Genomic DNA, 15,831 nt, shown 5'->3' with positions numbered 1-15,831 from the left:
AAGAATATCAAATATTTGTTTTAAAAAGATGAATAATGAGAGATGTTGTCCTACTAGATGTGAGCATGCACTTTAAAGCTATAATAATCAAAACAGAGTGGTATAAGAAATGCCTGAAAAATCAGGAAGAATAAGATAGTCCATCAAAAGTCCCTGTTAAGTAAAAGAATATAGTGATAAAATCAGTATCAAAAAAATTATTGTTGTATATAAATGGTTAAATATTTGGAAAATAATTACACTTGATCCTCATCTCTGAGAAAATATCAAAGTTAATTCCAGATGGGCTAAAAAGTTAATACGAAAATAAAATTATGAGACTATAAGTGAATACATATTCACAAGATTAGAAGACATTTAACACCAGAGCCCATCACAGAAGAGCTCAATAAGTTGACTATGTAAAAATTCAGAATGACGTTGTGTCAAAAAAAAAAAATAAACAAAACTAAAAGAGTAAAGGAAATACAAAAACCATAGCAAATGGTTAACAGGCTGAATCTATGGTGAAAAATTCTTAAGTATCAGTAAGAAAAATGCTAATTCCTTAATTTAAAAAGTAGGGAAAAGACACAAAAAGGCAATATAGAGAAAAAAATATTTAAAATAAGCATTCAACTTCATCGTTAATTAAAATGTAAATTAAACCAAAGAGATTTGTTTTCCCTTATCAAAATGACAAGGATTAAACGTGATAATATTCATTGTTCAAAAAGGTACAATAAGATGGCCACCACTGTTAAACAGGAGACTGGACTATAAACTGCTTCAGTCTTTAAGTTAAGCCACGTAACTATGAAAACAGTTCAGAATATTCATATACTTTAAATAGATAATTCTAACTCTAGGAGTCTTTCCTAAAAATAACACTACATATGGTCAAAAATGTATGTGCAAGGACATTTATTATATTATCTATAACAATGAAAAACAGCAAACCACCTAACTATTGTAGTCATTAGTGACATTCACCAACTCTTTCTGTTCCCTGCCTTTCAGGCACAGGGGAGGGTTGCATGGACCCCACCGATTTGAAGTCAGGCTCGTGATTTGGTGTGGCCAGTGGAGTGCGAGCAGAAGTGATATTTGTAGGAGCCCATGCACTCTGGGCCACATGCTCTCCACTGCTGCAGTCACTGTGAGAGCATGTACTGAAATGGAGCCTCTGTCAGTCTCGGTGCCTGGCTGACTCCAACGAGCCAGCCCTGTGCCCACTCATTCTGAGTAAAGTGGAATGAGTGAGAAATAAATGTTCATGGTGTTAAGCCACTGATATTGTGAGTTGCCTGCCACTCAAAGGCATCAACTACTGGATCCTGATTAACATATACCATAATTAACAATAGGAAAAGAATTTTTAGAATATTTGTAGAGAGGACAAATACACTGTAATATAAACATTAAAATTATGGTTTCATGGTTATTTGATAACATAGTGAAATGATCAAAATACAAAAGAAAAAAACCTGATAACACCAACTAAACTAACATGCAGACTTCCAGGAAGCTTAAAGCCTGCATACTCTTTCTTTTCCTCAAAGGAAGGAGGGAAAGAAGCCTGGCTGCCTGACTTATGTAGAATGTATTCAACAAAATGGAGTTACAGGAGTCTAAAAACTGTGGGGCCTGGCAGAAGCTAGAACCAGGGGGGCCTATTTGGCATGAGTGGGAGACATGGAGGAGATGCCACCACTGTCAGAATAGCACCCAAAGTAGAAAGAATAGGGGAGAGCTCTTTTGGGAGAGTAACCACCCATGCTTGGGGCAAGCAGTCTAGGCCAGGTCTGTTCTGGAGAAGAAGGCAGGGTCTCCAGGTCCTTTCTTTCAGGCCACTGTACTGCAGCCAAAAGCCCATTATAAGGTAGAGCCTAGATCATTAAAATTCTGCATGGTGATCTGGGAACCCAAATCTCACCTTTGTCTTACTTTGCTCTCTCTGCACACACTGTATTTGCCTTGGGAATCTTACATGCAGAACAGGTTCATGTAGTATAGAATTTCGGTACCCCTCTCAGTAATACCATCTTAACATCACCCCCTTTTGCCATTACTTACAGTTAACTCTAGGTAGATAAATTCTAGGTACTTTTATTTTCTTCTCCACACTTTTATCTTTCTCATTTTCTAAATGAGAATATATTCCTCTTATAGTTAGAAATTGGGCTGGGTATAGTTAGAAAAAGACTGTTAACAGATCAGTTTTTTTAAGCTAACATTTTATAAGTATACAATTATTATATGCTAGACAGTTTGCATATACTGTCATTTAATCGTTTCAACATTATAAGATCTTTGCACGCTTAATTTACTACATATCATATAGAGACAAACTAACCCCAGTTTGTCATTCCATGATCAGAGGTAAAGATAAATGTGGTTTTCCCATCATTTCCATAAAAATGCTTAAATATGGACACGATTTCTTTCACTCCATCATCTACTTTTTTAATATTGTCTTTGTATTCCCTGTTTAAAAAGAGAAGAGCAAATTGAATAACAATGATTTATAGAAATCACATTTATTCAACATGAACTCATCAAATTCAATCACTCCTAAAATGCTTTTAAATTTCGTCTTTAATATTTCAAAATCAGAAGTCTTTAGACTGTTGACAATAGTTTTTTCCTCCTTTTAAAGAAACAAAAGAATTTAATATAGCTTTCAGAGATAGGCAAAGAGGAGGGTATGGATTAGCAAACACATTTTAATGAACCCTTTTAAGTTCCGAATGTAATAATATGATGACTTTCAGGTTCACATCTTTCACAACACAAACTATATTGATCTGACATATTAATAGGTAACTACCATTGTTTCAAGTACAGGATATTTTTATCCCTTAAATTGCGATATGAAATGTAGTAAGAGTTTTGAACAAATTATATTTAAGCTTTCCATACAGTTGAACAAGGTTGGTTCAGTATGAATTCCATCAATGGAGACAGTGCATAATGTTAAAAAAGGGGAGGATGAGGTACTCATTACTAACACTGACAGCTACTCCAATGGGCTTTACAATTACAATCAGGCTGATCTAAACAAAATGCAAAACAAAGAATAAATGTATAATATGGATTCTTCCTTTTACTTACAGGTTGCAAAAGTAAGAAAAATACTTGCTATTATACATAAGGAGTGCTATTGAAATAAATATACAAAATTTTATACAAGTATGTGCTAGATACAATAATAATTATATGGAAGCACTAACTACATTGCATGTGATATAAAGGTTAACATCATAAAAATGCTTTTTATTTCAAGATTTACTAAAAATACATAGATTTTCTTTCTACCTTGATAAATGAAGAATATTGGATATATGTACAGAATAAATTTTACTTATATTAACATGTAGTTTGGCTTCAATAGATGTGATTTTAAAAACTATCTACCAAAAAAACAAAACAAACCCATTGCCACCGAGTAGACTCCAACTCACAGCAACACTAAAGGACAAAGTAGAACTGTCCCATAGGGTTTCCAAGGAGCAATCAGTGGATTCAAACTGCTGACCTTCTGGTAAGTAGTTAAGCTCTTTAACCACTGCATCACGAGGGCTCCATATCCTACTATATCTTATATAACTGAGAACTTACTCTACATTATAGCAGTTATTTAAAATATTAGTTCTATTTTTATAATTACAAAGAAAACATCATAAATATTTTTTAAAAAATTCAAACAGAACAGCTGTGTCCCTCAAAAAATCAAATTAAATGCAACATTATAATTACCTTGAGTAGGGTCTATGAGCATGCCCATTTGTATCTATTCCTAATAAATGCAAGAAAAAAACTATTTTCTCTTCATTTATCTTAGAAAACAAAGACTGGTTGTTTCTGGCAGCATGAAAGAAGTCCTAAATGTAACGAACAGTTCAGAAATTAGTTTATTTTTTAAAATAATGATATTGATGAAAACATTTAATTTAAATTATACATAACTATAAAATTAAATTACCTTACATTGCTTAAATTTGTCCTCAGGACCTACCAAACTCAAAGCCCTTGTTTTTAGTTCAGATGTTTGTGCTCAATTAGTGAGCTATTTTCTGTGTTATCACTAGGCTTAAGAAAAGCTATAGAAAGGGGATCTTGATCTCATAATATTGTTCACCCCATATCTAACTTAATAAAATGGAGCAGAAAAGAAAAACTATTTTGCAAGAACCAAAAATAAAACAATAATAGTGGTAAAAGCATAAAAATGGTTTATCATTTTTAAATATATTTTTGTTCACTGTGTACCCTCAACACACACAAACATACACAAACCCACCACCGCTGAGTTGATTCCGACTCATAGTGACCCTGTAGGACAGAGCAGAACTGCCCCATAGAGTTTCCAAGGAGCGCCTGGTGGATTCAAACTGCCGATATTTTGGTGAGCAGCCACAGCACTTAACCACTACTTCACCAGGGTTTCCATCCCCAGTGCAAAACCAAAAAAAAAAAAAAAAACCCAGTGCCATCGAATTGATTCCGACTCACAGCAATCCTATAGGACAGAGTAGAACTGCCCCATAGAGTTTCCAGGGAGCGCCTGGCAGATTTGAACTGCCAACCCTTTGGTTAACAGCTGTAGCACTTAACCACTACACCACCAGGGTCCCCAATGCAAGCAGTGTTAAAATACAGAAAGAAAGAAAAAAAAACATGAATATCAGGTTAGTCAGACAGCTATATCACCTACCCTGCTCAACCACAAGGTATGAACTCCATGATTTTGGGATTCGTGAGTTTTTGTCTATGTATATGAAATTAGAAACCAAGGCTTTTTAACCAGATGTTAACACAGTAGATCATATTAAGTGATAATTATAAGTTGTTCCAACTTTCACTCCACCAGCCATATTATGTACTCCCTACAATATTGTAATATTTAAAATACGTGTCAAATGATAGGCTAAATAAATCCTCGATGTTTATATTTAAAAAAAAAAAAAGAAGCAATAATTAGCAAAATAATTTGCTAATTATTTTCTTAAAGACATTTCATTTTCCTGTTGATAAAATTGTTATGAGAAAAAAGAAAATTTTGAGGGGAAATATCCCTAATAATAGAAATACAGTATATCAAAAAATTTATTGAGCATTTAATTCATGCTAAGTGAATATAAAGAGAAACATAAACATATACTGAGAAGTACATTTACAAATTAACAAAAATGACTGTATTATGGAGAAGTTACAACGTGCGTTCAAAAGGCACTACTGATAAAAAGGCATTAAGGGTAAATCACGGGAAGCTTTTTACAGTGGATGAATTATACATTGTAATTTGGAGATGAGGAACAATGGATTGCTAGAAAGAAGAAGGCCAATATTTACAATTGAGGTTATCACAGGATTTTCAAAAACATAAATTCTACTGTATTCCTGGCGAAAATATGATAACTGTCACTATCAAATAATTCAAAAATCTCTATTACTTAAACTCATAGAAGTTTTATTATGACTAACTTGCTAACTTGATTTTTGTATGTATGTGTTGTGAGATAATACGTAACAAAACATACATCATCTCAACAATTTCTACATGTATTCTACATGTACAATTCAGTGATTCTGCTTGTCTAATCTTTTTCTTTAGAATAAGAATTCTTTTAAAAACATCATCTACTTTATGTTGTTGTAAATGCATTACATTTGAACAGCACTTTTCAAAGGGTTTTCGCACATCTCACATGGCCCCACTACTGCAAGACGCTGTTTCTATAAGTCAATTAAGAATCAAGAAGGTTTACCTACAGTGACTAAACAAAACAGGAATGGAATGCAGGTTTCCTGACTCCTAGTGTAGGTTTCTTTCTACTGTTGTATTAAACAGTATTTAAACTGTGTGTATGTAGACAATGTTGTATGTAAACAGGTATTTTAAAAAGTATCTTTGAAAAATTATTCTACAATTGGTTACTATGGAATGTATAATTTCTTAGAATTCATATTTTTAAAATAGCCTGCTGCAATACAGAACTTTCACATTAAGGCAAACAGAAAAACACTTAAGATATATTAACTAACAAATCAATTTTTGATACTTTAGGCACAAATATGTGTGTTGTGAATACCACACAATAACACTCACCTTAACATTATCAAAAACCCAGGTATCCAGTTTTGTTGCATCACGGGCACCAAAATCCTCTCTTTCAGCACTATAACTGTGTGTATAAACATGGTCTCCACTAGCACCTGAAAATTTGGAAAAAATTTAAAAAAAAAATTTTTTTTTAACTGTCATAAAATACGAGATAGTCAGTTAAAGAGTTTTGTGAGTAACCAGAATTTTTCACAAAGCACTTTGCATTATGATGGGGAGGAGAAAGATAGGGAGAATAACCAATAGTCATTTAGTGCCTACTGTGGGTCATGGATCAGGCCACGTACTTTTAACATATACTGCTGCTTTTCATCCTCACAATAACATATTCTAATTTTACAGCCAAAGCACATGTAAGTTAACTAACTTGGCAAAGTCACACTGCTGATAACTGACAGAACAAAAATAAGCATCAAGGTTTGTCTCCCTGGATCAAACTACCCAAAGAAAAAAAATAAACTACTCAAAGAATCTGTGTCTCTTAGGATATTATAAACTAAAATAGATGAAGTTATTTGTTTTATAAAACTTCCTAAAGCAAGAAGAACTCAAATATTTCACTTCTCTTATCCACTGAAAATGCATAAAAATATGCATTTTTCTTAACACAAGGGAATAAGGCACAGTGGTTAATATGCTCAGCTGCTAACTGAAAGGTTGACAGTGGGAATCCATCAGCCTCTTTGCAGGAGAAAGATGTGGCAATCCACTTCCATAAAGATTTACAGCCTTGGAAAGCCTGTGGGGCAGTTCAACTCTATCCTACAGGATCGCTGTAAGTTGGAATTGACTGAATGGCAACGGTTTTTTTTTTTTTTTTTTAAGGGGAATAAATACAGTGCTACAGATGCTAACCAAGAGGTCAGCAGTTTAAATCCACCAGGTGCTCTCTGGAAACTCTATGGGGCTGTTCTACTCTGTCCTATAGGGTTGCTATGAGTCGGAATTGACTCGATGGTTTGGTTTTTTTTTTTATTTTTTTTTATTGCCAAACAGATTGAAGGGGTCAATAAATATATATACATTTGCAAGATATTATTAAGAAACTAATCAATTTAGTGGATTTCTGGATTAGATAGTTTCTTGTAAGTCACAAGGAAGAGATAATAGTGAAGTGACGACAAGCTGTCATAACATCAGCTCAGCTCAAACAAGTACTCTACTGCTTAGCTATTCTCTGGAGCCCTGGTGGTGCAGTGGTTAAAAGTTCAGACTGCCAGTCAAAAAGGTCAGCCATTCGAATCCACCATCTACTTACTCCCTGGAAACTCTATTAAAAAAAACTAAACCCGAGGAGCGGATGGTAGATTCAAACTGCCAACTTTTTGGTAAGCAGCCATAGCTCTTAACCACTGCACCACCACAGCTCCTGGAAACCCTATGGGGCACTTCTATTCTGTCCTATAGGGTTGTTATGAGTTGGAATCAACCCAATGGCAACAGGTTTGGTTTGGGTTTAGCTATTCTTCTTCCCATATCCCCAGTAAAGAAGATCTGTGTGGGTATGTCGGTTACCATAAAAAAGGAACATTCCTGTTGATTCTGATTCAGGTATTACTCTTGTCCCACCAATTGTAGACAGAAGTAGGAAGGGTGTTAAGGCAAGCCATAGAAACTTCATGCCTCCCTATCAGCATCAGCCCCCACAAAGCTAAACTGCTTTCCAAAAATGGAAAGCCATTTGAGGTTTTTCAGCCTGAGTACTCTCCAATGATTCCAATTACTCATAAGCATTATCCATGGCTAAGTATAATGTTACAAAACCTTTCCATTAAGTGAAATAACCACTAATTCTGCTCCCACTAAAAGAGTAATTAATGTCATAAAACTGAAATGGAATCCAACTGATTATAGAAAATAATATAAATTTCCTAACCAAGGTATGTCCTAATACTTGCAGATTCACACACATAAACAATAAATCCAAATGAAAAAACCCTGAATATGTTAAAATAGAAATTATAAATATAATTTTTATGTCTTTATGCAACTATCTGCTAACTTCTTAAATAGTGTATTATGCAAATGTTTACATGGTCCATCTAATTTAATCCTCAAAACAAACCTATGGGATAGACATTATTATTGTCATCATATTTTATAAAAAGGAAAACTGAAGCTCAGAGAGGTTATCTAACTTGTCCAAGATTATACAGCTAATACGTGGTAGAGCCATATACTGTTTCACTGAATCCATGATACTAGCAACTGTATGATGTCCTATAATTCAATTACAACTAAGAAGGAAAAAATACTGCCAATTAAATTGACATATCTATCCATTATGATAAAGATCTCTATTTCAGAGATGTTAAAATGTGAAAACAGGTGTCTCGAAATCAATAAAAGACAGTAATTAGCTACTGTTTTACAAATTAGCATACTAATTTGTTGCCTATTTACTACACAAGGGAATACAATAAATGACTCTTACCTTTGGCAAACATAGGTAAGATATCTGGGCTTCCCCAGCTCCATGTATACTTGCTTTCATTAAAAAGAGAATCAAATTCTACAGGATTTTCCTTCCATCCTTCAGATAATAGAGGGGAAAAAGGCACATATAACAATAGTAATCTATACACGGTGAAGTAAACCCCTAAAGAAGTATTCTTCAAATAATAACAACCAAAAAATAGTCACAGAACAGATATAAAACTAATAATAGATTAAAAGCTATTAACAGAGCAGTTACTCCTTACAAAAATACAGAATCACTTTTGAACTCTTGAGGGTAACACCTAGGAAAACCACGGATCCTTGGGTTAGACCAATCACAGTCTTTCAATACCACAGGATGATAAAACACTAAAGCTTAATTCCAAAATGAATACAACTGTGTGTTCATGTAAGCAAGGCATGCAAAAATTCTTGTCAAAAGTACTTCAGAGCACACTTCTTACTTCGTGACACGATTCAGCATTAAATTTTTCATGTAATAAACTTGTCTAAATAGACTATACCTTTGGCAACAGCACTGACATCTTCATAAAATCCGGCAATCAGGGCTACGTGCCCTGGTCTAGATTCCGTTGGCACACGTGTATGAGAGACCCCCCAGCTGCCTTCATGCACTATGATATTCCTAAAAGATATTAAGATGAATAGTTAACACAGACTACAATTAAATGCTCTCATATGGCTTCAGAAAAATAAGATCATCACAGAAGGAATCAAAACCAAAAAGAGTTAAAATTTAAGAAGAAAGGAATCTTTCAAATCCTGAGCCCAGTCCTAGCCTTCCCACCAGCTGAATGCAGTGGTCCAGGTGACACCAGCAAAGACCCTCCCAAACACCACACCAACACCACTTCTGTTTTAAGCCACGAACTACTGACGTGGTTTGTCACATACAGGTCACTGATATACATGATATTATTATCTCAATTTTAAATTTATTAGATGTGACAATGGTATTGTGTTCATGTCGGAGAATGCTCTTGTTCTTAGGATACACATGCTAAAGTGTTCAGGGTTCAAGTGTCATGACTTGATTTCAAACTGTTTAGCAAAAAATAAGTGAAAGAGTATGTGCGTGTGCTCACGTACATGCATGTACACAGAGGGAACACAAACAGAAAAAGTTAAAAATTGGTATACCTAGGTTAAGGGTATACCGATGTTTATCATAAAATTCCCTCACCTTCTATGTAATTGGAAAATTCTCAAAATAAAAAATTGAGAGGGGCAGAAACAGCTACTTTCCTGATTAGAAGTTATATTTGTAAATTTGAGATTAAAACATGCAAAATGTTTCTTTGGTTAAAATGTATCAACATTCTTTCAATTGATTTACAAAATGATTCTCAAAGTTTTGGAAGGAAAGCAACTGTAAGTGAAAGGCCGTTAGGGCTGAGAATGAAACAATGAATGCATCAATGACATTTTCAAGATAAATGCTTGACTCAGTACATCTTTAGAAAAGTGTAAGTACCAGTTTAGCTCCTCTTAATACTTACTTTGTAATAAATACAATTTTTGAAATTGTCAGTATACACTGGTACACAACACAAAGCACATCAACTGTTTGAGCTCCCCATCCTCTACATGACACGTTATGTCCTTTAGTAAGGCTCAAAGGAGAAAAACCAAACCCCTTGCCTTCGAGTCAATTCCAACTCATAGTGACCCGACAGGACAGGTTAGAACTGTCTCATAGGGTTTCCGAGGTTGAAAATCTTTCCAGAAGCAGAATCCCACATCTTTCTCCCATGGAATGGCTGATGAGGTGGAACTGCCAACCTTTAGGTTAGCACCCAAGCGCTTAACCACTACACCACTAGGGCTCCCTCCTGAAGGAGAAACAACTGCTAAGTACCAAAGCAGTTTGGTTTTTCCTTAAGAGCCAGTATATTTTTATTAATTCTACAATGAACTACATTTTTTTTAGGCCACATCCAAATGTTTCACCCAAACATCTTATATATTTGTGGAAGTTTATGTTATGAATTTTTGTGTACTAACCTTAACCTGAACCTTGGCTTGATTTTACTTTCCTATTCTATTTTTCAATTTTCCTGATTTGTTCATTTGTTTTTATTCTGTACATCATGCATTTCTTTAAGCCATTACAATCTATTTTCTGAAAATTCAATGTAGCATTAGCCATTCACTCATTCTTCTATCAGTCAACAAATATTTGTTAAACATTTATTATGTTCTAAGAGCTAGGGATAAAGTGGTGCATAAAACAGTCAACGTTCCAGCCCTCATGGAATTTACACATGAATGAGTAAGAACATCACATGATATCACAAAGTGATAAGTGCTATAAAGAAAAATAAAAGTTACAGTATAGAAAGCAGTGGTGGTGGGTAAAAAAAGGGAAGAGTAGCTTGCTGTAGAGTGTTTTAGATAAATTTCCATATAAATTTCAGTTTTAATGTCCCCACCACAACATTGGCAGAGGCACATGAGGAGATTTAGGTTTTCAGGGATTTGCTTCTAACCAGAAGAATAATCACTTGTAGGGGAACCATAAGTCTGAAATACCAAATTTTCTTTTGTTAGTTACTTAGCACGAGCAAAGTTACATTAAACAATAATGTATACCTAGTAAGGACTTTCTGTTATTTTACAGAAGGTTGTATTTTGAGTATCTTTTCCGATTACACAATCAATGGTAATTAGTGGTTAATTTTTATGTTTGTTATTATTTAAAAATTTTAATAGCCTTATTTTTTAAGAGAAAAATAATATAGTGAATTCTGACCAAGTTTAGGACAAATCAGACCAAGTAGCTAAAGCCATACATTTCAATTCACCTATCAGCTACCAAAATTGTAAAAATAATGCTTAGGGGAAATAAAGTGGCAGTACAATGCTAACTCATGAGACCTACATGTGTGCCCTATTCTCTTTCTCGTCATCATTCCTGTGCCCAATGTGACAGAAACGGTAAAATATTTTGCTGTTTACTTGAACTCAGGAAAACATTTTTAAGAGACAGCTTTGCACTAGCTGACATGCTCACCTGATAAATGGTGCTCTGGAATTTCCATCTTCATCTAATTCATAAAGTGCATCTGCTCGCAGGCCATCAGCAACAAATAACACTAACCTTCTCGCTGGAGGAGGCAATGGTGTAAACTGAGGAGTCATCCCATGAACCAAAGGAGACGTAAAATAAATGTCAAAGATGGAGGCGAAGAACACAAAATGCACAAGTAATCCCAAAATAAAAAACAGCAGCATATCCAGTGTTACTAATTAACATTCAAGAAAAAAAACTGAAAGAGAAAGCAAAATTAAATTTGGGTAAATCTTAAAGCAATTATATATATTTTCACATATTTTGATGACATAGCTTGACCTTATATTTTAATACATACATAATTTACAACTTTACTTTCATTTACTGTGGTAAGAATAAACATTGTTTAATAGTAAAAGATAATACTGAAATGATAAAATATGCAGCTGCTCAAAAGAGAAAAAAAAAGTTCCAGTATATGTAAGCAAGTAGGAATAACAAACTATTTGCGATAAACAGAAACGCATATGAAGGTTGTAAAAATTAGCATAGGATCAAAGAACTAAGAAAGAATTAAGTCAGTCCTAACATAAGTAAATAGAGAAACTAGGGGGCACAAAAGGCTAAGCTCTTAACTATTAAATGAAAGGCTAGTGGTTCAAACCCATCCAGAGGCACCTTGGAAGAATGGTCTGGTGATCTGCTTCTGAAAGGTCACAGTCTTGAAAACCCTATGGAGCACATTTCCATGGGGTTGTCATGGTTGAAATCAACTCAATGGTAACTGATTTGGTTTGTTTTCTTAAAATAAGTAAGACTTCAGTCAAATTAAATCCTATATAAAATAGAAAACATAATTCATGGTATTCTTGGTTGCTCATATGGCAATCGTTGCTATGCTAAGGAATTTAAAATCATTTAAATATTTGTGGATTAACTCTTGGTAAACAGATCTAAGGGCTCTGGTGGTCCCAGTGGGTAGACATTATCCAGCCTTCTTTTGACTATCACTAACTTGAGCTAATAATGTGCATTTTGCTCTTTCATTTAGCTAAATCTTATGAAGAAAAAAAGCAGTTAAGCTTTATCTGCACTTCAAAAATTTACACTCATAAAGAAATCACTTATTTTTAGTTTCCTGAACTAACATAAAGAAGAACAAGATTGTATATTTTTTCATTCACAAAAATATACTGTGCATATACTATGTGCGTAATTCTGTGCTGGGGTACTACACAGAGAACACCAAAAAGACACAGTCACAAATCTGATTAGGTTACAAGCACTTGTTGTTGCATGCAGTCGCATTAATTCTGGCTCATAGCCAGGAGCCCTAGCGGTGCAGCAGTTAAGAGCTTGGCTGCTATCCAAAAGGTCGGCAGTTTGAATCCACCAGTTGCTCCTTGGAAACCCTATTGGGCACTTCTACCCTGTCCTATAGGGCCACTATGAGTTGGAATCGACTCAACAGCAACGGGCTACAAGTACTTAGGAGGGAAAAGCTAACTAATATGAAACATTAAATAATACTATTAATACAGTAAGCAATTAATTGTCACAAGTAAGCTGTTTGTGGGAGCACTTTTCAAAACACAAATTAAAGATTTGCATTTAGTTGTAAATATATCTCTACAAAGAAGAAAAAATAAAAATAACTTGCCTTATTCATAATGTAGTAGCATTAGTTATATACAGTGCCCCTTTGCTGAGAACCACTGAAGATGAGGTATTATAATTACAGACACATCTTATTCATGCTGACCTGAAAAATCATATCATGAAAAATAGCACCATGGCAAAATACCCTGCGAAAAATGAAACTCTGGTAAAACTTTTATTAAAGGCAAGCACATCATAAAAAAAAAATACAACAGAGCAAAGGTCATACTATAGACCACTTTTTTTTTCTGAGAACCAAGGGTCAACTAAATATCAAAGATATTCCACTAAGTATAAAAATTCCTTAAATAGGATATAAAATTCTACAATCTAAGCAGGATTTTCATAATATTCTGCTTCTTTTCTAGTAATATATGAGATTCAAATACACATTAAACCACGTCTTAATAATGGTATTCTGAATATAAAAATAAAACATTAACGTGGTAAAATTAGGAAATACAGAAAAGTATAATTTCCTCATAATTCTAGTACCTAAACTCTGTTAATATTTTCTTAGTTTCATCCTACCTACATTTTTACAGAGGTTCACAATTTTATATATCGATTTTTAACAAACATTAGTATTTCCCTGTGAGTAAAACAAAAACTCTTCATACATGTTAGTAATGGCTATATAATACTGTATTCTATGGAAACCATCATACTTTTGCTACTCAGTTCCATCTTTTTAAGCACTGAAGCTGTTTCCAATCATTCACTATTAAAAGCATCAATGAAATGAATTTGTGTAAATTTTATGTGCTAACTTTTTAGACATTTCATATTATTTGTCTATGATACTGCCTATAGAATGCAGTTAGTCAAAGGCTATGAGCATCTTTAAGGCTTCTGATACATATGGAATCAATCTTTTGTCAGCTGAAACAAATTCTTTTTCAGCACTCAGCTGCTAACCAAAAGGTCAGGAGTTTGAATCCACCAGCCCCTCCTCAGAGAAAGATGTGGCAGTCTGCTTCCATAAAGATGACAGCCTTGGAAAACCTAAGGGGAACTTCTACTCTGTCCTGTAAGGTCGCTAAGAGTCAGAACTGACCTGACAGCAACAGGTTTGGTTTTTTGGTTTGGAATGATAAATAAATGAAGGAACTTGCCAATATGTGTTTCTCTTTTTTATTGTTTCATAAAGGTATCCTAATCTCCCATTCCCTCACCTCGGCCCCTCTCCTCCCCACTCCACCACTAGCAAAAAAAAAATCAGGGAAAATAATCCCAGCATAACAAACTAAATATGATGAATGGAAAATGAGGCATTGAGTAGAACACCTTCTAAAAGTACAATCTCAAGCCCAGGAAGTATTTTTAATATTTTCATTTAACCATGAAGTAATTAAAAAATATCTTCACAGAGATCGTGGAGAGACTGGAACACTAATACGCTCCTGGTGAGAATGTAAAATGGTATAATCACTTTAGAAATGGATTTGGCACTCCCTTAAAAAGCTAGAAATAGAACTACCATAGATCCAGCAATCCCACTCCTTGGAATATATCCTAGAGAAATAAGAGCCCTCACACAAATAGATATATGCACACCCATGTTCACTGCAGCACTGTTTACAAAAGCAAAAAGATGGAAATAACCTAGAGGCCCATCAACAGACAAATGAATAAAAAAATTATGGTATATTCACACAATGGAATACTAGGCAATGATAAAGAACAAAGATGAATCCACGAAGCATCTCATAACATGGATGAATCTGGAAGACATTACACTGAGTGAATTAAGTCAGTCGCAAAAGTACAAATATTGTATGAGACCACTAACACAAGAACTCAAGAAAAGGTTTAAACACAGAAGAAAACATACTTTGATGTTTACCCGAGTAGGGAGGGAGAGGGGTATTCACTTACTAGGTAGCAGACAAGAATTATCTTAGGTGAAGGGAAGGACAACACACAATACCGGGAAAGTCAGCACAACTGGTCTAAACCAAAAGCTTAGAAGGTTCCTGAAAACAGCCAAACACTTCAAAGGTCAGAGTAGCAGGGGCAGGGGTCTAGGGACCATGATTTCAGGGGACATCTAGGTCAACTGGCAAAACAAAGTGTATTAAGAAAACATTTTGCATCCCACTTTGGTAAGTGGCATCTGGGGTCTTAAAAGCCAGCAAGTGGTCATCTAAGATGCATCAATTGGTCCCAACCCACCTGGAGCAAAGCGGAATGAAGAACACCAAAGCAACAAGAAAACTATTAGCCCAAGAGACAGAAAGGGCTAAACCAGAGACTCCATCGGCCTGAGACCGGAAGAACTAGATGGTGCCCAGCTACCACCAATGACTGCCCTGACAGGGAACACAAGAAGAGTCCCTGACGGAGCAGGAGAAAAGTGGGGTGCAGAACTCGAAGTCTCGTAAGACCAGGCTTAATGGTCTGAGACTGGAGGGACCCCAGAAGGCATGGCCCCTGGACTGTTAGCCCAAAACTGAAACCACTCCTGAAGCCAACTCTTCAGACAAAGATTAGACTGGACTGTAAAACATAAAATGATACTCTTAAGAGTATGCTTCTTAGCTCAAGTAGGTACATGAGACTAAATGGGCAGCTCCTGTCTGGAGGTGAGATG

General features: G+C 34.9%; 1 protein-coding gene across 12 annotated transcripts in view; it reads right to left on the bottom strand.

The window, feature by feature from the left end:
• LOC100676115 (GPI ethanolamine phosphate transferase 1) overlaps positions 1 to 15,831 on the bottom strand; it is a 108,766-nt gene that overhangs the window by 88,745 nt on the left and 4,190 nt on the right. For 6 of the 12 annotated variants that reach the window (XR_010323440.1, XM_064294443.1, XM_064294439.1 and 3 more), the window contains exons 2-8: positions 13,240 to 13,384; positions 11,580 to 11,835; positions 9,070 to 9,191; positions 8,541 to 8,639; positions 6,092 to 6,198; positions 3,739 to 3,863; positions 2,336 to 2,466 (exon numbers count right to left, since the gene is read on the bottom strand). Coding sequence is in view for 11 of the 12 variants with exons in the window: in XM_064294443.1 (XP_064150513.1) it covers positions 2,336 to 2,466; positions 3,739 to 3,863; positions 6,092 to 6,198; positions 8,541 to 8,639; positions 9,070 to 9,191; positions 11,580 to 11,800 (805 nt within the window). In the remaining variant the exon portion in view is untranslated. Of the gene's footprint in view, positions 1 to 2,335; positions 2,467 to 3,738; positions 3,864 to 6,091; positions 6,199 to 8,540; positions 8,640 to 9,069; positions 9,192 to 11,579; positions 11,836 to 12,257; positions 13,207 to 13,239; positions 13,385 to 15,831 lie in introns of those variants that run through there. The other 6 variants (XM_064294444.1, XM_064294440.1, XM_064294445.1 and 3 more) reach the window with 4 other exon arrangements.

Source organism: Loxodonta africana, chromosome 11 (assembly GCF_030014295.1).
Source record: "Loxodonta africana isolate mLoxAfr1 chromosome 11, mLoxAfr1.hap2, whole genome shotgun sequence".
In the NCBI taxonomy this organism is placed as follows: Eukaryota; Metazoa; Chordata; class Mammalia; order Proboscidea; family Elephantidae; genus Loxodonta; species Loxodonta africana.
Note: the sequence above shows the minus strand (reverse complement) of the source record. Positions and strands in the feature narration are given on the sequence as shown.